Below are 22,905 nucleotides of genomic sequence, written 5' to 3'. Positions count from 1 at the left end.
GATCAGCTGCATTGGTAATGTTCCTCCACTCATTTATTCAGGTTTTTCCTTTTTGTTAAAATTAATTACGTGGATCCACGGGAACTGTCACGGTATGGTGAGCAGCAGCACCACCGTTTGGTGCACCCTCAGTTCCCGTCACTCAGGAACGCATCCCGGACTTGTTTTGTGTCACATGTCTTTAATCATGCACACCAGGTCCCTAGCATCTCGTTTGTGAGTGTTTAAATGTTTCCCCTCTGTCCCCGTTCATTTGTGGGTCATTGTTGTCGTTATGGGTAAGTGCCTTATAACTGTTGCCTGCAGTCATTTTGCTGCCTAGGTCAGCCCTTTCTTTTGTTGGTTGGTCGCGCTTGATATTTTGTTTATTAAAGCGGAAATTGACTGCATTCTGCCTGCGCCTGGTTCCTTACTCCCACAACCCGTGACCGGAACAAGCATCATGACAAAAAGAGTGCAAGTACAGAGACCAACACAGAGTAAGTCATGACAGATTGTTCTGATTATGCGTTTCAAGCTTATATACTCTTCCAACAGTACAGATGACGGAATTAGCATTTGCAGACTGTATGTACAAGGAATAGTACATACATATAGTTGTCACCAATAAAAACACCATGGCTAACGCATTCAATCACCATTTTATAAATTCAGGCTTTGTTCCCAAAGCTCCCACCCCTACTGCTACAGCTCCTGTACCCTCTAATCCCTGCAGCCTTTATACACCTCCACATAGTTTTTCCATCCGTCCTGTTTTGATGGAGGAAGTCCTGAAAGAATTGACCGCTCTGGATCCCAATAAAGCAGTTGGGTCGGATGATCTTGCCGCTTTTTTTATTAAAATTGCTGCCTCTGTCATTGCGGCTCCATTAACATCACTCATTAATCTCTCCATCCATACATCAGAGATTCCACCGGCTTGGAAAGAAGCGGTTGTGCTTCCACTATATAAGGGCGGTAATCAGGTTGATCTAAACAATTACAGGCCAATTTCAATCCTGCCTTGTGTGTCTAAAATTGTGGAGAAACTTGTCAACAAACAACTTCTCAATTATCTAAATGCTTACGATATCATATCTGGGGCACAGTCTGGCTTCCGAGCAGGGTATGGGTGTGTTACAGCTACCACTAAAGTACTCAATGATATTACTTCTGCGTTAGATACTAAACAACACTGCGCTGCTATATTCATTGACCTTGCAAAAGCTTTTGACTCTGTGGACCACAACATACTCATTGACAGACTCAGCAGCATTGGTGTCACTGATCACTCACTGGTTTGGTTCACAAATTATCTCTCACACCGGGTTCTAAGTGTAAGATTCGAAAACCTTGTATCCCACTCTCTCCCGATCATCAGGGGTGTGCCCCAAGGTTCTATCCTTGCTCCAACTCTTTTTTTAATTTATATTAATACCATTCCACCGAAGGCTGGCAATTCTTTCATTCACCTATATGCTGATGATACTGTTCTTTATGCCACTGGTCCCTCCCCTGATGCTGTTCAAGCTACCCTGCAAGAAAGCTTTTACCAAGTTCAACAATCCTTTACACAACTCAATCTCAGTCTCAATACCTTCAAAACAAAAATCATGTGGTTTTACCGAAAGGGTACTACGCCTCCTCCTGCACTTAACATCACCACCTGTAATGGGGCTATTCTAGAACAAGTCACTGCATATAAATACTTGGGCATCTGGTTGGACACCTCTCTTACTTATTCTACCCACATATCTAAGCTGCAATCTAAGGTTAAAGCCAAGCTTGGTTTTCTTTACAGAAACCGCTCTTCATTCACCACTTCTGCCAAACTTTCTCTTATTCAAATGACCATCCTACCCATGTTAGACTATGGAGATACCATTTACAGGGTTGCCTGCAAGTCCACCCTGTCAAAACTTGACTCTCTTTACCATTCTGCTATCAGGTTTGCCACAAATGCTCCTTACAACACACACCACTGCGCTCTCTACACATCTGTCAACTGGTCCTCCCTTCACAATTGTCGTACAATTCACTGGTTCACGTTCATTTACAAGACCCTTCTTGGTCACTCACCACCTTACTTAGGTCACCTGCTGCAGCCTAAGCCTGCCACTTATGATACCCGGTCTTCACTTTATCTTCAATTAATAATTCCAAAAACCAAAACAGCTACTGGTCTAATATCATTTCAATCTGCTGCCGCTCGGGACTGGAATTCGCTCCAGAAAATTCTCAAAATTGATAAGCTAATTTCAACGTCATCATTTAAAACTGTAATATCACTCTTGTACACGGACACATGCAGCTGTTTCTCTTCATAGTCATAAATAAAAATAGGAAAAGGAAAGGATAGGAAGGAAAAAGGGAAGGGGAAAGGAAAAAGAAAGATTTTTTTTTTTGGGAGCAAATATTTCTATGTATAGCTATTCTTCATTTCTATATACACATACCTGGTTAAAGTGGTCTGTTGTCTACTATGTTGAATTTGCAATTGTGTTTTTGTAATTGCTAACTTGTAAGTATCTATAATGTTTGTTGTCATTTTAACTCTACTTCCCCTTTTCCTCTAAGTGGTTACTCCACTTGTCAGGCCGCCATTGTAAATAAGAACGTGTTCTTAATGACTTGCCTGTAAAAATAAAGGTATAATAATAATAAAAGTAGCCAATATGAGGTAGTCTAAAACTGCAATCTTCCACAAATAGCTCCAGGAGACACAGAAAATCCTAGAATGTCAGTTGCCCAGACAACCCAGTCAAAGGCTGAGATATAACAATCTGGACAGTTACTACATGGGGACTCAAGTTGACTATGCTCTTTCTGATAAGGAATTGAACTCTGTTCACCTGTAGGATGTAAGTAATAATAACCCCCTGCTGTTCAAGAGCTTCCTCCTAGAGAACAGTTTCTTATGGCGGTTTTATGGCACAGGCAGAGGCCTGTTTCTCTTACAGCTGAAAGGAGCCAAGGCCCTGCTCAGCCGACATTCCATTCATCACTGACCCTGAACACAAGACCCTGGCCTTACAAGTTGGGGAGAGAGACAAGTCTTCCAGTATATGTAATTGATCAAGCATACATAGTACAAAACCCTTCTAATAAAATAATGAATATGAATAAGGATGATAAATTAATTTTAACAATGGGGTCCATAAAGTGCTGAAGGAGTATGACAAAGATCTGGTTCTTATTTGCTGTGTGCTGCTCTCTGCAGCTTGTTTTAAATCATGCTTCCAATGCCACCATCCCCCGTAGTGTGGAGTACTTGGTACAAGAGACTTATAACTGGTTTTCAGTGTCTCCAGGGAGGCCTACAAGGCCATATGAGACCAACTGTGGGGAGAAACATTTCCAGATAACCAAGGTGTTTACCACATATTGGCTCTCCATTGAACCTGTGGTTTCATGCAAGTGGGAGGAGCTGAGGTTACATTTCACAAGTTCATTTGTAGTTCTAAAAATATATATTTTTTTTTACTCTGTCTCTCCCACGACATGATTCCTGGTACGAAACCCGTGGCTCTAGCAGTCTAGGGTGGATGGTACAGAGACCCGTGACAGTAAACTCATGCAAAGTGGTGAAGTGCACATGAACAGTGGGAACAAACGGCACAGACCACCAAATGTTTATTATAAACACACGGTAAAGGGGTTAGGGAAAAGGGGCTGAGCTGGACACAAGATGTACTCATGACTGCCAGGTGGGAAGCACCAATGAGCACAATCAGGATCATAAGGGACACTTGGGGGAAAAACACAAACGCACGTACCTGCAGGTGTAACAATTCGTCTGTCCTAAAGCGTCCGTCACAATTACATGCACATGGACAATTATGCAAATTAGGTGATGACATAATTTATTGCAAGAATATAGTGATGACCACAGTAGTGGTTTTTATATTTTTTCTCGTTAAATTAGATTTGGTTCAGGGAATTGTTTCAGGAAATCCCATATTATATTCTACTTCCATTTTCATATGTTTAAATTTGTTTTGATGTCTTCATTTGAGTATTTGTTTTTATGCAATTGTATGGTTACATTTTATTAATTAAGCACATTGAATTGCTTCTATGTATGAATCGTGCTATATAAATAAACTTGCTCGCTTGCTAAGCCTCCCTGACCAGTTTTCTTCTTGTCTTTTCATACATTTTGGAGGGACTTCCAGTTCTTGGTAATGTCTCTGTTGTGTCATATTTTCTCCACTTGATGATAACGGTCTTCACTGTGTTCCATGGTATATCTAATGCTTAGGAGAAGGGTGCAAAATAATTTCCAGACTGATCTTTCAACAATGAAATCCCTCTGATGCTTTGGAAGCTCTCTGCGGACCATTGCTTTTAATCTGAGATGCAACTAAGAAAATGTCAAGGGGTTGAGGCCATGTAAAGGAGGGAACAAAGTGCTGTTCTAAGTTGCTCAGTTGTTTCTTTAGGGGGCAGGGCCTGACGGTTAGGTGGGGCTGTTTTACCGGGTGGGAGGTCCCGCAGGGGTGTGTCCAGGGGTCCCTGGCCATAGCTTATACAGTGGGGAGAACAAGTATTTGATAAACTGCTGATTTTGCAGGTTTTTTTTATCATAGGTACTCTTCAACTGTGAGTGACAGAATCTAAAACCAAAATCCAGAAAATAACATTGTATGATTTTTAAATTAATTTGCATTTTATTGCATGACATAAGTATTTGATCACCTACCAACCTGTAAGAATTCTGGCTCTCACAGACCTGTTAGTTTTTCTATAAGAAGCCCTCCTGTTCTCCACTCATTACCTGTATTAACTGCACCTGTTTGAGGAGGGGTTTTGGCAGGCATCTCTCGCTCTTGTGGCTCCACTACTGTGTGTGACAGAGAACCGTAACGTGTGATACTTGTCTGAGCTAGCTACATATCTAGGAGAGAGTTCGTCAAGAGTCTGTGTGTTAACAGAAATGATTGGGCGTAGACAGTGGCCACACAGCTGTCTTGTTAGGGTTAATAAATTCTACCCGGTGTTCTTTACCTCTGACTCCGACTCCTGATTTAGCATCCTGGCCAGGGATGTTAGAATATTGAGAACAATGGTTAAGCTAGTACTATCGTTAAAACAGCAAAAGTGGCTGATGAGATGTTAATTGATGCCCTGTTTTCACTAGTAAATTTTGCACTTGGTCTTAACAATATTATCTCACTTCTATTGATATGTCTTTTCTTTGTCCTAAAACTGATCAAACAGGTCACCTCTGCAACATGGTTAATAACTGGGGTACATTTTTGCAAAAGTGTTTAAACCGACTTTAGAAAAGCATATTTAAGCATTTTTTTAAATAGCCAAAACCCTGTAGTCTCCTTACATCAAATGTCTCACATTTATCAGGAAGTATGTCACCGCACTGATGTAACAGTTTATTTCCGCACAAGTTTATAAGAACACTTCATGGGTGTAAAATAGTGACTCATGACAAACTTTCATGTAAGGCAAGTATCAACTTCTACCTTCACTTCTAATATTCAAATTAAACGAGGATATTATTTAGAATGAATTAAATTCAAACTGTTCAATGTTCTGTTGTTAGTTCATGTATTAGGCCTATTTAATGAGAATGTTATATTGCAACATGTGTTTTCTACTACAACAGTGGTGAATACATTCCTCCATAAAAACATTGCATCAAATAGATTTTCTATTTGATCAAATAGGTCTAATTCATTGGGTTCTAAAACTTTTTAACAAAATGTTTCACATTCAGAACATTTTGTTTGTTGGAATAAATAAACCTAAGAGTATTTTTGTACCATTTCAGGTGATTATTTGTGTCTGAGTTCTGACATGGCTTCTCCTCAGAACATGTTCATCATTGGCCTCTTTATGACGAGTAAGTTTTCCACACTGACCCGATGTATTTATAGTGATGCATAAAATAATAGGAAGTGATTACATTTTAGTATATTAATTTCCATGTTTCTCAATATATTATAGGTTTATAGTCTCAGCTGAAATATGTTCTCCTTGTTTAGTTCATTTATAGAATGTGTTTCCTTCAGTCCAGGATGGTCTGTTTTAACATCAGGAACAACCTGTACTGCAGAGGTAGAATATGGGAGCAACTGTTTAATAAAAATGAACTAACCTTCCTCATGTTCTCCTCTATATTGCAGGTGTTTTGATTGTGTTTTCACAACGACATTTGATCACCACAATGCCAGAGAGATTGGTTGTACTGAGTAACTCCTGTGTGCAAATCCTATGTACATTTGATATTCCTGAAGACAAAATAAATGATTTTAAAAATACAGTAAAGATCTCAGGAGTGTGGATTAAAGATTCCCATAAGGTTGATTTGAACAATGTGATATTTAACAGCAGTAAAAATGACAACAGGTATCAAGGCAAGATAACTGGAAACCTGTCCCAGAAGAACTGCACCACAGTGTTCTTCAATGTAACCCCCAGTTACACTAATAAGTACTACTTCAGAATTCAGAGCGAACCATACAAAGCAACAGACAAGGAGAAGTACGTTCAGATAAATGTCCAGAGTAAGAGACAATTGTTTATCCACTATTTCCTCCTCTTAAATTCCTTCTATTAAATGTCAAGATTAGACAACTAGTCTGTCTGTGAAACTTATATTTATTTCCAATATATTACAGATTCACCTGAACAACCTGACATGACAGTCTTAGGTGACATAAAGGAAGGGACTCCTCTCAGTTTAAACTGTTCTGCTGTTGCTCCCTGTCCTGAACACCCCCCTAAGCTGACATGGACTCTCCCAACAAGGTCCACACATGAGAACCAACTAAAACAGAATCCAGATCAAACCAAATCAGTTCTATCCACGGTGACCTTCATCCCATCATACCTTCATAATGACAAGAACATAACTTGTACTGCAGTCTACCCAGTAGGGACAAGCTTCAAGACAGCTGAACATACCAGGACACTTCATGTCTTATGTACGAATTAGTCTCTGGTTCTTATATAATTCTTTCATAATTGTGTTATCGCTAAAGGTATTATCTGTTCAATTATCTAGTATTCCCATGGACATGTTTAGGGACATATCCTAAGTCCCAAATTTCTACCTAGTTTCCTAATGACATCAATGTATTACCAAGCCAACGTTCTTATTTAAGTAGATGGGATTCACCTAAATTCATCTTTCTCCACCCAGTCTCTCCTAAAGACACCTCAGCCTCCATCAGTCCAGCTGTTCCAGTATCAGTGGGAAGCTGTGTGAATCTGACCTGCAGCAGTACAGCCAACCCTCCTGTGACCAACTACACCTGGTTTAGGATCAGTGGGGGTAAATCAACACAGGTAGCATCCAGACAGAACTACACCCTCAATGTGACTGTTGGTGATGAAGGACCGTACTACTGTGAAGCAAGAAATGATCACGGCTTTGGGAAGTCAAAGGAACTATTGCTATCTATTCTAGGTAAAACTGGGCCACATGTAACAACAGAGTGGATGAACACTTTAGAGATCTGTATGTGGAAAAGCCCCTTAATATCTATTGTTTTTTCCAGGGCAAGGAAACTCAAAGATCTGGTGGATTTTTGGAGGAACTTTGGTGCTTGTTCTTCTTATATTGCTCATTGCTTTCTTTGGAAGGTATAATGAATTCTTAACCTTAATGCTTAACTATTAATATTAGTTTTTTGCTCTGTATATCAAAAATTCTCAGTCCATTGAGAAAACCTTTTCCTAATGTCTTTCAGGAGGAAACAACCTAAGATCCTGCGTGGACTTGAACAGACAGATAATCCATTTGAACAGGTAAGTATAAGGCTCTTTTAAACCTTTAAAATCAATACAGAAGTGCATTAAAGAAAAACCTGAAACTACCCAAAGCACCATGGGAAACAATGTTAGAGAGACTGTGGTGGTATTATCTTGCTGCTGACAATTCCTACTTCCTTTAAGTACAATGAATGTTAATAGTAGAGTAGCTGAATTTATAGTTTCTTAATTAACTGTTAAGCAGATTGTTTATTGGCAATATTATGGAATTTTTTTAACTAAGGTACATTTGAGAAATGTATTTTCTATTACCTGGTATGTAACTCTGGTTTTTGATTGTGACACACATCTGTATAGTATCAGAGGATTATTAGGTACTCTGACCATCTGTTTATCTGCTTAAACCAATAAGGCTATCAGTCCTTTGTTCCTTAGGAATGTGGCCCTTGGGGGGAAGTAGGGGCGATTGACTTCTTTAGGTAAATACAACAGTAAACATTATGGCAGGAAGGATAAGGTGGGGGGACAGCCCACACTTTGGGTAAAACCTGTGTGACATAAGACAGATGTGCAGCATCTTACCACACCCCTAAGTACTGATTGTCCTGTATTAATTTAGAGATTCCTCAGAGGATTCTCCTGTAAGCTTTTGACGCGTCTCTCTATTTGCATATTTACAGCTAATTATGCCAAGAGAGTTTTGTCTCTGTACTAACTCCTTTAAGAGTTCCGATCGATGGAATTACCATCACAGCAAATAAACATGGCCTGGTCACGGATGTAATCTCAGATCGGATAAAAAGACTACGTTTGTGAAAAATTTAAAATGCATGTTAAATATTACAACAAAGACAAATGTACTGGGTTCCACATACATTTAGAAATGTATGTCACACATGAAATACATTTGAAATGCATAGATAAACATTATTCTAATATGTACCCTAAAATACATACAAATTTAATATTTTAAAATCTATTTAATGCATGGGATTCTTCTGTCAAATTTAAGTGACATTTTCATTGACATAAATACAGCATATGATGAAATGACCTTCCAGGAAATTGTAAACAATCCAAATTAAAGGCAATAGATTATTAAAGTAAACTGATATTTCCAGTCAAAGAAAAGAGCATGTACTGTAGTTTTACCTAATCAAGTAAACGTAGTTTATTTTAAAAGTTGTTCAATTTTCCTGACTTATCAGCTTTCAATTCAAACTGACCTCCACCCTGGAGGTTCATTATATATTAAAGCTTCGGTAATCTTTCCATTTAGGATTAATTAATTCCACCAAACAAAACAGTCATAGTTCCTAAAGTTTTTGTCAACAGAGCTAAAATGGCATCCAATAGAATATTTGATTTTATTGAAAGAAAGATTTCACAAAATGCTTTGTTCATCCAAATGAATATGTCCTGTCTCTTCTCCTCAAAATACCGTGATGTATGCTAACCAGGTGTACGCTAACCAGGTCAACGATAACCAGATGTACGCTAACCATGCTATGACCAGAAAACCAGCAGAAGTTGCAGACCAGTCTGAGGAGATCCACTATGGTGTGATCGACTTTTCCAAGCAACAACCCGACAACACCCCAGCTGCAGCCCAGGACAGGGACCAGCTGGAGGAGACTGAGTATTCTGAAGTCAAGGGGACCAGGAGATGGACTCAGGTTCAGGAACCACCAGTTAATGAACTTTACGCACAAGTGAAAAGTCATGCAATTTAAGTATTTTGTAATTGCTTCATATGGGTAATTTACAATTTTTTTGATTTTGTGTATTGGATTTTATTTTAATTACACATTTCATCTTATTAATTAGTCTTTCTCATAGCCATCCATGCCATTTTTTTCCAACCATGATGTTCATTGGGTTAACCCACCTGTATAGTCAGCTTCACTTAGCTTTGAAAGTGCGAGACCAGGAAAATCTTGCTGACCATGACTCCCCATTCAGATGGTAGTGGTGACCTACATGCACATAGCACACAAGGCATCACAGCCTCTGGTCAGCTAGCGGCACAGTCAGCTTCAAGTTGATCAGCTTGGTGCTACGAGAGGTGCATTTGCATTGTCATAGTAGTTTTGATTTTGCGTTTATACGATTGTTTTCCTTGAATTGCATACACAGTATTCTAGTAAGAAAATATTTGTTAGCTTTTTAGATGTGTAACTACATGGAAGTACTCAACTAAAACATGTAAGGCCTTAAATCAATGATTTCTGCATAAAATAAAGATAATTGAGTTAGTCTGGTACAGTATATTACTAACCCCCCTTTATGTATGTTTACATGAATGATGTTAAAATATACCAGAACAAACTTAATTTTTTTTTTTTTCTCACATGATTGCGTGTTAGATACAGTCCATTTATCTTTTCGGCATTATCATGTTTGTTAATGTTGAGTGTAAATCAAAATACAAATAAATTGTACTCTTAATAAAACCTTCCCATACAATTACCACTCTAAAATGTTTAACTTTTACATATCTGAGCTGTAAATATATGCCTTGTATGCTAATTCACATTCCACCAATGGAATCCAGGAAAGCTGCTTTCTGTAGGCCAATGGGATACATTCCTTCCAAATGGTACAAGCCAATGGCCATTCAATAATGCCAGCCACCAACTACATGCCAGTAAAGAAAATACAATCAGGTCATAACATTCTACAAAAAGGCTTTAATTAATAAGGATATTACTTGTTTTTAGGATTAATATTATTTGGGCTATAGCTTGTAAACAAACATTCACAGCCTTTATGTTTCAAAGCACATTGTCAGGCACTGCTTCTGATTGGTTCAGAATTGAGAGTGAACCATACACTTCAAAAGACAATGAAAAGTATGTTCAGATAAATGTCCAGGGTAAGAGACAATAGTTTATCCACTATTTCTTCGTCTTTAGACTCGTATCAAATTTTAAAAGTATACAACTAGGCTGTCTGTGAAACTTATATTTATTTCCAATATATTACAGATTCACCTCAAAAACCTGAGATTACATTCTTAGGTGACATAAAGGAAGGGACTCCAGTCAGTTTAAACAGTTCTGCTTTGCTCCCTTTCCTGAACACCCCATTACACTGACATGGACTCTCCCAACAAAGTCCATACCTGAGAATGAACTACAAGACAATCCAGATCAAAACAAATCAGGTCTATACACAGTAACCTTCAATCCATCATACCTTCATAATGAAGAGAATATCACTTGTACTACAGATTGTCTGTTCTACATTCTTTCTGTTTCAGATTAACTGAAGCATAAGTGATGTGTTTGGAGTATATTGGTAAGTATGATTAAATGTATCTGTCATTTCTAGTATTACAGGACAAGACCATGTTATAAATCCAAGGATTCATGAGATTGTAATAAAAACCCTGGGAATCCTTTCTTTTCAGCTTAATCAAATTTTTTGCATGGTAATAATAATTACAACAATCTCCCTAATGCAAACCAATTAACTGTAACATGCTGTTTGTTATTTTACCTTAGTGTTATAATATATAATTGTTTTCTTTTAGCCTGAGAAAATCTAGGCTCTCCAATGACCTTGAAATACCAGACATCTCACAGGAAAGGTTGGGAATATTAGATAAAACATTGTAACCCATCTACAATGTTGCCTGTCTGATTCCTGAGTCAAAGTCCCCTGTCACAGAGTCTGGAAAATATGCTTTGATGTTGTCTGCAAAAGGTGTTGAAAATGAAGGTGATGTGCACCGCTGGTTGGATACGACAATCTCTGATGTAAGGAATTTATAAGAAAGTTTGCGGAGTTACGCATGCAAAGAGCTAGTAAATAAGAACCAATCAAGAAGCTCTCGCATTTTCTGAAAGAATGTAAGGATTACAAAAGGCTCCTGTCCGCATATTGAACAGAACACATACATTGCTTTATGTTTATACATGTCCAAACCAGCGAGTTACACCTCTCCCTGCGCTGTGGAAGCTAAATACACATTTCAGGTATAAATGAAATAATGTGTTGAAAGGCCAACTGCTGTTCTTCTGTGTGTTCTCTCCACAGAACTCCCAGGTTGGTGGGCTACATGATAACTTGACCTCAGCCAGAGAAAGGAACTCAAGAACCACCAGTCCAAGACAGGTGTAATGAAATTAACTGAATTAAAAGGGTGAATCAACTAAGCTTAAAAGGTGTTTTTTCTTCAAATGTCACTTAGAATTTGCATTATTTTGGTACATTTGTTGTTACAATTATAACTGTGTACTCTTGACTGTTTAATGTAAAAGGTCCCATGCAAATAGCCAACACTGTCTGGCCTTCAGGGATTAGTGATGAATGTGGTTGCCTTGTCATGATCTAAACACTCCTTGTTGCGTCTTGGGTGACTTGGAGATCAATCGAGTTAGAAAGCCATGGAGTGTGTTCCTTCAGTGCTTATAGTTTAAGATATGACTTTACCTTTGGTTCCATGAGGGAGGGAACGAGGTTATACACTTCTAGGGGGTGTGCCTGTGACCGTGCACACTCGTGTGACGCATAGAAATGTCGTACCAAGTGTCCGAACCGAAACGGAACAAAATTATCTATTTAAAACTCACTATTCAGTATATTTTCATGTCAAGTCAGTGTTTATTTTTGTGTTTAGCTAGAGACTCTTTGAGGTTGTAAATTATTGCACTGTTCTAAAATCTTATATGTTCAAAAAATATGATATTTCTGCCACTTATTGGTCCAACTATTAACAATTGAACACCATGCCATTAGAAGAATTGCTCATAAACCTTAACTACATTCATACTTCTTTGCCAGATGTGGGTAATGCACTGCTACATGTGTGGCAATCTGAACTACATGCAGACATCTTAAAGAATGCTTGAATTTCCACGGTCTTCTGTCATCATCATCGTGGGCGTTGAAGTCCCCCAGTAGAACGATAGAGTCCCCAGTCGGAGCACTTTCCAGCACCCCTCCCAGAGACTCCAAGGAGGTCGGGTACTCTGCACTGCCGTTCGACCCGTAGGCGCAGGGAAACGACCCTCTCGTTCACCGGGGTAAACTCCAACACATGGCGGCAGAGCTGGGGAGCTATAAGCAAACCCACACCAGCCCGCCGCCTCTCACCATGGGCAACTCCAGAGTGGTGAAGAGTCCATCCTCTCTCAAGGAGTGTGGTTCCAGAGCCCAAGCCGTGCGTAGAGGTGATCCCGACTACCTCTAGTCGGAACCTCTCAACCTCACGCACAATCTCAGGCTCCTTACCCGCCAGCGAGGTGACATTCCACGTCCCTAGAGCTAGTTTCCGTGTCCAGAGATCGGGTTGTCCAGGCCCCCGCCTTTCGACTGCCGCCCAATCCACTTCGCACCGGCCCCTTATGGTCCCTCCTGTGGGTGGTGAGCCCACGGGAAGGCGGCCCCACGTCGTCCATTCGGGCTGACCCCATGGGGGAAGGCCCGGCCACCAGGCGCTCGCATACGTGCCCCAACCCCGGGCCTGGCTCCAGGGTGGGGCCCCGGCTGCGCCATACCGGACGACGTCACGGTACTCAAAATTGTATTCTTCATTAAGGGGGTTTTGAACCGCTCTTAGTCTGACCCGTCGCCTAGGACCTGTTTGCCTTGGGAGACCCTACCAGGGGCATATAGCCCCAGACAACATAGCTCCTAGGGTCACTCGGGTACTCAAACCCCTCCACCACGTTAAGGTGGCAGTTCTTGGAGGGGTACGGTCTTCTGTTTTTCTTTAGATTAACTTATATTATTATAAGTAGTAGCATTGACATTATCATTATCCCACATACTAAAACATGCAGTAGAAGGGTTTCATTTCTGTCACTGAATTAGAGGCTATCAGAGACTTGTCAGTGGGCAGCTGGGGCCCATTTAATTTTAAACTGATGTCATTCCTTACTGATAAGATATGACATGGACTATATGAATTCCATCATGTTATTCTTTTAATCAGAAAACAAGACTCTACATGAATATTTGTAATAGGAATTTGGGAGTAATGTTGTCAGTAGTTTATAGAATAAAACAAAACAGTTCATTTTACTCAAACACATACCTCTGAATAATAAAACCAAAAAAAAATGTGAATGTTGCAGTGGTCTTAATTTTTTCCAGACCTGTATACATATACAGTATCTCACAAAATTGAGTACACCCCTCACATTTTTGCAAATATTTGATTATATCTTTTCATGTGAAAAGCCTGCACGCTGGAGCCTGCCTGCTGCAGGAGAGGCAGCAGAGGGCGCAGTCGTCACATCATGTGACAACACTGAAGAAATTACACTTTGCTACAATGTAAAGTAGTGAGTGTACAGCTTGTATAACACTGTAAATTTGCTGTCCCCTCAAAATAACTCAGCACACAGCCATTAATGTCTAAATCACTGGCAACAAAAGTGAGTACAACCCTAAGTGAAAATGTCCAAATATATATAAAATATATACACTGCTCAAACTAATTAAGGGAACACATAATCAACACAGTATAACCAAGTCAATTAAACTTCAGTGATATCAATCTGTCCAGTTAGGAAGAGGCAACAGCAAGATAACCTCCAAAAAAGGAATTGTTTTGCAGGTGGTTTCCACAGACTATTGCTTTCTCCTTATCCTTCCTGACTGATTCTTCTCTTGTTTTGCTAGTGTCCTTGTCACTACCAGTAGGATGAGGCGGTACCTGCAGCACATTCAGGTTGCACAGGTAGTCCAGCGCCTCTTGGATGGCACATCCATATGTGCCATTGCAAGGTTTGCTGTGTCACCCAGTACAGTCTTAAGAGCATGGAGGAAATACCAGGAGATGGGACCTAACACGAGGAGAGCTGGACAGGGTCGTAGAAGCAGGACCACAGACTGTCCAGGAGCTAACCGATGCCCTGATCTAGAGACATTTTCTGGTGTTATTGGAGACTGAAGTGAAAGCACGTATCATTCTTACTCTTCTCAACAAGCAGCGGGTGCTGCCGTGGGCCCCTCCCCCGTCCCAAAGCACTCACAGGCGGGTGGCCCAGTCCTCACACAGCAGTCCCTCTCAGCTGTAGTCAGAGCAGGAGATGTTCACCCCTCCGCATCCCGAGACTGCAAATGAATCGTGCATGCGGGAAGCCGCCACTGGCTGATCTCGCCCGGGCTTACATTCAGGGCAGGATTTAAATGTTCTTTGTCTCAAATAATTCACTGCACAAAAATAAATGACTGCATTTGACTCACTGAGCCTCTGTCACTCACTCACCTCGTCCACTGTATGTGCCCCACTCTGTGACATGAGCTAAACTTTTAGCTGGCTAGCTCATCATGTCTGTCTAAATTGTACACTCAAAAATACAGAAAGGAGTGGGAATCACACCCTGAATTCAAAGGCTGGTTGGAGCTGTTTATTGGAGTAGATACATGGGCATAATGCTTGTATTGTAAGGCTGCTTTCTACGCAAAACATAGTGAAGTAAAAAAACACGACATCTCAAAAACATAACATCACCTAGATTTTATAATACTTCTATTTTATTATTCTATGTTTTCTTATGATGATGTTGTTTTGATGTTTTTGTTTGAGTACTTCTTTTTATGCAATTGTACTATTACATTATTTTTATTTGTAAAGCACATTGAATGGTGCTATATAAATGAACTTGCTGGCTTGCTAATCAGTACCTCATTAAGTAAAATGAGATGTGCCTGTGTTGGAATTTAACAGACACTGAAATGGAATGGCTACCATACATGTAGAGATGCTGATTTAAGAAATATTAGGAGTGGTCTCTAAATGTTTTCAGAGCTGTATGTATATATGTATGTGTGTATGTTTTCAAAATTATGTTGATTGGCACGAGCATAGATGTAATAAATCCAATTACTCGTGTTCTCACATGTTTGTATATGGAAAATCTACTTGGCACACCAACTCTGTGCAACACAGAAAGATTTAAATACATTCCCCCCTAAAACATATTGAGAACAATGGTTAGGCTAGTACTACTGTTAAAACAGCAAAAGTGGCTGATGAGATGTTTATTGATGCCCTGTTTTCACTAGTACATTTTGCACTGGAGTAACAATATTATCTAATTTCTATTGGTACATTTTTATCACGTCTTTTCTTTGTCCTAAAACTGATAAAACAGGTCACCTCTGCAACATGGTAAATAACAGGGGAAAAAATTTGCAGAAGTGTTTAAACCGTCTTTAGAAAAGGGAAACATTTTCTGCTCTTTTTAAGCATGTTTAAGCATATTTTTAAATAGCCAAAACCCTGTAGTCTCCTTACAAAAAAATGTTTCACACATTTATCAGGAAGTAAATCATCGCACTGATGAAACAGTCTATTTCAGCAGTAGTTTGTAAGAACACTTTATGGGTGTTGAAATAGGGACTCCTGGGAAACCTTTTCATGTAAGGCAAGTATCAACTTCTTCTACATTCACTTAGAATATTCAAATTAAATGAGGATATTAATTAGAATGAATGATATTTAAAATGTTCAATGTTCTGGTGTTAGTTCATGTATTAGGTCTATTTAATATGGGAAAGTTATATTGCAACATGGTGTATTTTCTACTACAACAGTGGTGAATACATTCCTCCATAAAAACATTGCATCAAATAGATTTTCTATTTGATCAAATTGGTCTAATTCATGGTGTTTTAAAACTTTTACAAAATGTTTCACATTCAGAACATTTTGTTTGTTGGAATAAATAAACCAAAGAGTTTTTTTTGTACCATTTCAGGTGATTTCTTGTATCTGAGTTCTGACATGGCTTCTCCTCAGAACATGTTCATCATTGGCCTCTTCATGACGAGTAAGTTCTCCACACTGTTCTCCACAATGTATTGATAATGACACAATACAACAGAAAGTGATTTCATTTTAGTTTATGTTTCTCAATATCTTATAGTTTTATTGACTCAACTGAAATATGTTCTCCTTGTTTAGTTCATTTATAGAATGTGTTTCCTTCAGTCCAGGATGGTCTGTTTTAACATCAGGAACAACCTGTACTGCAGAGGTAGAATATGGGAGAAACTGTTTAATAAACCTTCCTCATGTTCTCCTCTATATTACAGGTGTTTTGATTGTGTTTTCACAACGACATTTGATCACCACAATGCCAGAGAGATTGGTTGTACTGAGTAACTCCTGTGTGCAAATCCCATGTACATTTGATATTCCGGAAGACAAAAGAAATGATTTTAAAAATACAGTAAAGATCTCAGGAGTGTGGATTAAAGATTACCATAAGGTTGATCTGAAAAATGTGATATTTAACAGCAGTAAAAATGACAACAGGTATCAAGGCAAGATAACTGGAAACATGTCCCAGAAGAACTGCACCACAGTGTTCTTCAATGTAACCACCAGTTACACTAATAAGTACTACTTCAGAATTGAGAGTAAACCATACAGTGCAACAGACCATGAAAAGTATGTTCAGATCAATGTCCAGGGTAAGAGACCATTGTTTATCCTTTATTTCTTCCTTTTTAGATTCCTTGTATCAAATGTTAAGAGTGGACAACTAGACTGAGTGAAACCTACATTTATTTCCAATATATTACAGATTCACCTGAACAACCTGACATGACATTCTTAGGTGACATAAAGGAAGGGACTCCTGTCAGTTTAAATTGTTCTGCTGTTGCTCCCTGTCCTGAACACCCGCCTAAACTAATATGGACTCTCCCAACAAACTCCACATTTGAGAACCAAATCCAGGAGAATACAAATCAAACAATAACAGTTCTATCCACGGTGATCTTCATTCCATCATACCATCATAATGACAAGAACATAACTTGTACTGCAGTCTACCCAGTAGGGACAAGCTTCAAGACAGTTGAACTTACCTGGACACTCCATGTCATAAGTAAGATTTGATTCATATTTTATTATTTCCTAATGAAGCAAGAAATTATCATGGTTTTGAGAAGTCACAGGAAGTGAAGCTAGTTTGATCTATTCCAGGTAAAACTAGGACGCATATAACAGCAGAGTGGATATACAGTACTTTAAAGATCTGTATGTGGAAAAGCTTAATATCTATTGTTTTTTCCAGGGCAAGAAAACTCAAAGGTCTGTTGGATTGTTAAAGGAACTTTGTTGGTCGTTCTGCTTATATTGCTCATCTCTTTCCTTGGATGGTAAAAATTATTATTAGCCAGAATGCTTAATTACTAATATTTGTTTTTGCTCTGTATATCAAAACATTTCATTGCATTCAGATGCGCTTTTCCTAATGTCTTTCAGGAGAAAATCCAAGCTCCCTGGTGGACTTGAATGGACAAATAATCAAGTAGAACAGGTGAGAATGATCTGTGGTATTATCTCACTGATAACAATGCCAACTTCCTTTAAGTACAGTGAATGTTAAGAGTTGCTGAACTTATGCTGTATCTTATTTAACTGTTAAGCAGGTTGTAGATTGTTTAACGGGGAATATAAACACGCCCTGGTCAGGGAAGTAATCTCATATCAGAAACAAATCATAGTTTGTGAAAAATCCAAAATGCATCTAAAAAATTACAAGAATTACAAACAATTCCACATGCTACATTTACAAATGTATGTCACACATAAAATACACTTAAAATGCATAGATAAACTGTATATATTTATGTTAATATGTATCCTAAAATGCATCCAAATAAAAAATGTTAACCTATTTTATGTATGGGATTCATCTGTCAAATATAAGCAACATTTTCATTGACATAAACGCAGCATATGATGTCAGGACCTTCCAGCAGAATTGTGGTCAGTCCAAATTAAAGGCAATAAAACTATGAAAGTAAACAGATATTTGCAGTAAAAAACTTAAAGAGCATGCATTTTCACTGAATCAGCTGAATCAGCTAGACATTTTCCTGACTTATCGGCTTTCATTGCGAACTGACCCCACCCTCAGGTTTCATTATATATGAAAGCATCGTAAAGCTTTAAATGTAGGATCAATTAAATCCACCAATCATTCGTAGTTCCTACAGTTTTTGTCAATTGACTTAAAACAGCGTACAATAGAATAGCTATATTGCTTTTGTTGAAAATACTTTGGTCAGCTAAATTAATGTCCCATCTTTTGTCTTTTCTCCTCAAAACACACTGATGTATGTTAACCAGGTCAATGATAACCAGGTGCACGCTAACCAGGCTACGACCAGAAAGAAACCAGCAGAACTTGAAGGCCTGAGATCAACTACCGTTAGATCGACTTCAAACACAAAGAGACCCCAGCTACAGCCCAGGACAGAGACCAGCTAGACAGAGACTAGAGTACTCTGAAGTCAATTGGACCAGGAGACGGACTAAGGATCAGGAACCACCAGTTAACGCACAAGTGAAAAGTCATGACTTTTAAGTATAATGTAATTACTCCATATGGGTAATTTAGTTATTGATTTTAGAATGATAGATTCATGTTCTTAATGGAGAGGAATCAGGAAATAGAGAATACCACCATATGCAGTAATAATATTCTAAGATATTAAATACCGAATGTATTGTTCTCTATGTAACCCTTGTATCCCCTTACAACATATTAATACTTATTTTTTAATTTTTTATTATTTGTTTATTTAACCTTTATTTATACATATAAATAACTCTGAGACCAAGGCTTCTTTTGCAGCTGAGCCCTGTGTACAGCAATTATAAATTCAAAAATGACAGCTAACAACTACATTTAACAGTGAAATGTTCATCTATCATTGATTGAAAATGACTAATAGAACCCAAATCAACAAGCTTTAAATTGTTCTGCAATTCATTCCATGACAGAGTTGCATGGTACTCAAAAGCAGTTTTACCCACTTTTGAATGAGCCAGAGGAATCTCTAAGATCAACCAATCTTGGGAACAAGTTCTATAAGTGCCAGTTCTCAAAGTTATTTTAGAGGTAAGATAGCATGGCAGTTTATGCATTATAGCCCTATACATAAACAACAACCAGTGTCTGGTCCTCCCGGAAACCAAGGAGCCCCAGCCAACTTGAGTGTACAAAAAACAATGATGAGTGGAACTATGTTCTATGACATAGTTCTATGATCTATATATGTTCTACCAGCTCTTTGAAGAGGTTCGTAAGAAAGTGTACCTTTATATTCCGCCGCTGCTGTTGATTCAGACCTCATGACCACGCACACAAATACAACGTGACTGTCACGGTTGTAGATTTGGAGACGGAGGCAGGCGCTGAAATTCAAGGGTTTCCCCTTTTTTATTAAACAAAAATTAAAGAAAACCAAACGGAGTGCCGGGCACTACAAAAATACTTGAGGGTTCAATGGGTCCGTGGTTCAAAGGCACAGGGGCACACAAACATGACAGGTATACATACACAATGACCAACAATGACAAGGAGAAAAGGGCTGAACTAAATACCATGACAAACCATGAGAACAGAAACAGGTGGGGGCTAAAACACAGGTGAACTGAATATACCGATTAACTGAAACAAGAACAGGAAGGACCATACAAGGACAAGACAAGGACACACAGAAAACATGAAGTGGAATAGTCCCTTCAGGAGGGGACCGTTACAGTACAGTCGGAGGCGGGGCGGGACCAGAGAAGGAGCCGCAGGGAGAGGCGGCGGCTGCAGGGCAGGCGAGGGTGCCGCGGGACGAGGCGGCGACTCCAGGGCAGGAGAGGGCACCGCGAGACAAGGCGGCGGTACCTGGGCAGGAGAGGCCGCCGCTGGATGAGGTGGCGGCGGTACCTGGGCTGGAGAGGGCGCCGCTGGATGAGGTGGCGGCTCCAGGGCAGGAGAGGGCGCCGCGGGACGAGGCGGCCAGTCATCGGTGGGCTCGGGCGACCAATCCTCCTGTGGCGGCTGCGGCGGACCCTGGGCAGCAGGGGGAGCTGGCGGCTGGGGAGGCCGCGGGACGGGGGCAGGGATGGGGCAGGCCGCGGGACGGGGGCAGGCTGCGGGAAGGGGGCAGGGACTGGGGCAGGGACAGGCCAAGGGACAGGAGCAGGGACGGCGGAAGGCCGCGGAATGGGTAGCGGGGTGCGCCGAATGGCCAGCCTACAACCAGGCCAGCCCGCTCGGGGTCGGGGAACCTGAGGAACAGGACTGGGTGCAGACCGGAATGAGTCTCTGGTGGTCTGTTGCCCACGTCGGCGTGGCTGACGCGGGCCTGGGCTCGGTGAAGGCCACCAGGGGATCCAGCGGTCCAGGGGTGACAGTAGGGGTCCTCCTCCTCGGAGTCTGAATCGGTCCATCCGAGGAGTTCCCCTACCGTCCACTTCTGCTGCCTCCTTTGTGTTGGGTTGGTCATTCTGTCACGGTTGTAGATTTGGAGACGGATGCAGGCGCAGAAGTTCGAGGGTTTCCCCTTTTTTTTTAAACAAAAATTAAAGAAAACCAAACGGAGTGCCGGGCACTACAAAAATACTTGAGGGTTCAATGGGTCCATGGTTCAGGGGCACAGGGGCACAGGGGCACAGGGGCACAGGGGCACAGGGGCACACAAACATGACAGGTATACATACACAATGACCAACAATGACAAGGAGAAAAGGGCTGAACTAAATACACTGACAAACGAGGAGAACAGAAACAGGTGGGGGCTAAAAAAGCTGTTCCAGTATCAGTGGGAAGCTGTGTGAATCTGACCTGCAGCAGTACAGCCAACCCTCCTGTGACCAACTTCACCTGGTTTAGGATCAGTGGGGGTAAAACAACACAGGTAGCACCCAGACAGACCTACACCCTCAAAAAAAGTAACTCCGCCAGAGTCTCTCTTTTGGGTCACAGAAAAAAAGTTCATTTGTAGTTCTAAACATATTTTGCGTGTTTTTTACTCACTTTTTGTCTCTCCCACAATGTTATTCCTCTCTCCTACAGTGTCCAACACAATTACATGCACATGGACAATTATACGAATTAGGTGATGACATCATTTATTGCAATAGGGTAGTGATGACCAAAGCAGTGGTTTTTATATTTTTCCTTGTTTATTAGATTTGGTTCAGGTAATCCCCTAGATTTTATTCTACTTCTATTTTCTTATTCTATGTTTTCTGAGCAGTTTTTATGCAATTGTATTAATAAAAAATCTTTAAAGCACATTGAATTGTGCCCACGAATAAACTCGCTTGCTTGTTAATCAGTACCTCATTAAGTAAAATGAGATGTGCCTGTGATGGAATTTAACAGAAACAGGAATGGAATGGCTGCAATACATGTAGAGATGCTGATCTAAGAAATATTAAGAGTGGTCTCTCATTCTTTTCCAGAGCTGTATGTATGTGTGTATGTTTTCAAAATGTTGTTGATTTGCATGAGCATAGAGGAAATAAATCCAATAACACGTGTTCTTACATGTTTGTATATGGAAAATTAACTTGGCACACCAACTCTGTGCAACGCAGAACGATTTAAATACATACCCCCTAAAACATATTGAGAACAATGGTTAGGCTAGTACTACTGTTAAAACAGCAAAATTGGCTAATGAGTTGTTTATTGATGCCCTGTTTTCACTAGTACATTTTGCACTTGGTCTTTCATGAAGAAACTGGAGTAACAATAGTATCTAATTTCTATTGATACATTTTTATCATGTCTTTTCTTTGTCCTAAAACTGATCAAACAGGTCACCTCTGCAACATGGTTAATAACTGGGGTACATTTTTGCAAATGTCTTTAGAAAAGGGAAATGTTTTCTGCTCTTTTTAAGCTTATTTTTAAATAGCCTAAACCCTGTAGTCTCCTTACAAACAAATGTTTCACACATTTATCAGGAAGTAAGTCACTGCACTATTTCAGCACAAGTTTGTGAGAACTCTTTATGAGTGTGAAATAGTGATTCATGGAAAACTTTTTCATGTAAGGCAAGTATTAACTTCTTCTACCTTCACTTCTAATATTTAAATTAAATGAGGATATTAATTAGAATATATTAAATTCTAAATGTTCAAAGTTCTGCTGTTAGTTCATGTATTAGGCCTATTTAATATGGGAATGTTATATTGCAACATGTGTTTTCTACAACAGTGGTGAATACATTCCTCCATAAAAACATTGCATCAAATAGATTTTCTAATTGATCAAATAGGTCTAATTCATGGGGTTCTAAAACTTTTACAAAATGTTTCACATTCAGAACATTTTGTTTGTTGGAATAAATAAACCTAAGAGTATTTTTGTACCATTTCAGGTGATTATTTGTGTCTGTGTTCTGACATGGCTTCTCCTCAGAACA

General features: G+C 39.7%; 2 protein-coding genes and 1 long non-coding RNA gene across 3 annotated transcripts; all 3 read left to right on the top strand.

The window, feature by feature from the left end:
- The first annotated feature begins 251 nt into the window (after positions 1–251).
- On the top strand, positions 252–10,104 carry LOC105010273 (B-cell receptor CD22-like). Its single transcript, XM_034289400.1, has 7 exons — positions 252–278; positions 375–479; positions 5,768–5,839; positions 7,142–7,408; positions 7,500–7,584; positions 7,692–7,749; positions 9,174–10,104. Exons 1-7 carry the CDS (start codon positions 275–277, stop codon positions 9,444–9,446), a joined length of 864 nt encoding a protein of 287 aa, XP_034145291.1. The 5' UTR covers positions 252–274; the 3' UTR covers positions 9,447–10,104.
- Positions 10,105–10,761: 657 nt separating this feature from the next.
- Positions 10,762–11,301, top strand: LOC105019503. The gene is made up of 4 exons (XR_004575093.1): positions 10,762–10,879; positions 10,976–11,013; positions 11,055–11,146; positions 11,249–11,301. It is a non-coding gene; the product is annotated as an uncharacterized LOC105019503 (long non-coding RNA).
- A 4,943-nt stretch (positions 11,302–16,244) lies between these two features.
- On the top strand, positions 16,245–20,090 carry LOC105019505 (myelin-associated glycoprotein). Its single transcript, XM_013133269.2, has 7 exons — positions 16,245–16,268; positions 16,431–16,502; positions 16,768–17,148; positions 17,262–17,567; positions 17,757–17,841; positions 17,948–18,002; positions 18,818–20,090. The coding sequence occupies exons 2-7, from the start codon at positions 16,457–16,459 to the stop codon at positions 18,956–18,958; spliced, it is 1,014 nt and encodes a 337-aa protein (XP_012988723.2). The 5' UTR covers positions 16,245–16,268; positions 16,431–16,456; the 3' UTR covers positions 18,959–20,090.
- The last annotated feature ends 2,815 nt before the right edge of the window (positions 20,091–22,905 follow it).

This window comes from Esox lucius, chromosome 21 (genome assembly GCF_011004845.1).
Source record: "Esox lucius isolate fEsoLuc1 chromosome 21, fEsoLuc1.pri, whole genome shotgun sequence".
Taxonomy (NCBI): Eukaryota; Metazoa; Chordata; class Actinopteri; order Esociformes; family Esocidae; genus Esox; species Esox lucius.
This window is presented reverse-complemented; position numbering and strand designations above follow the sequence as displayed.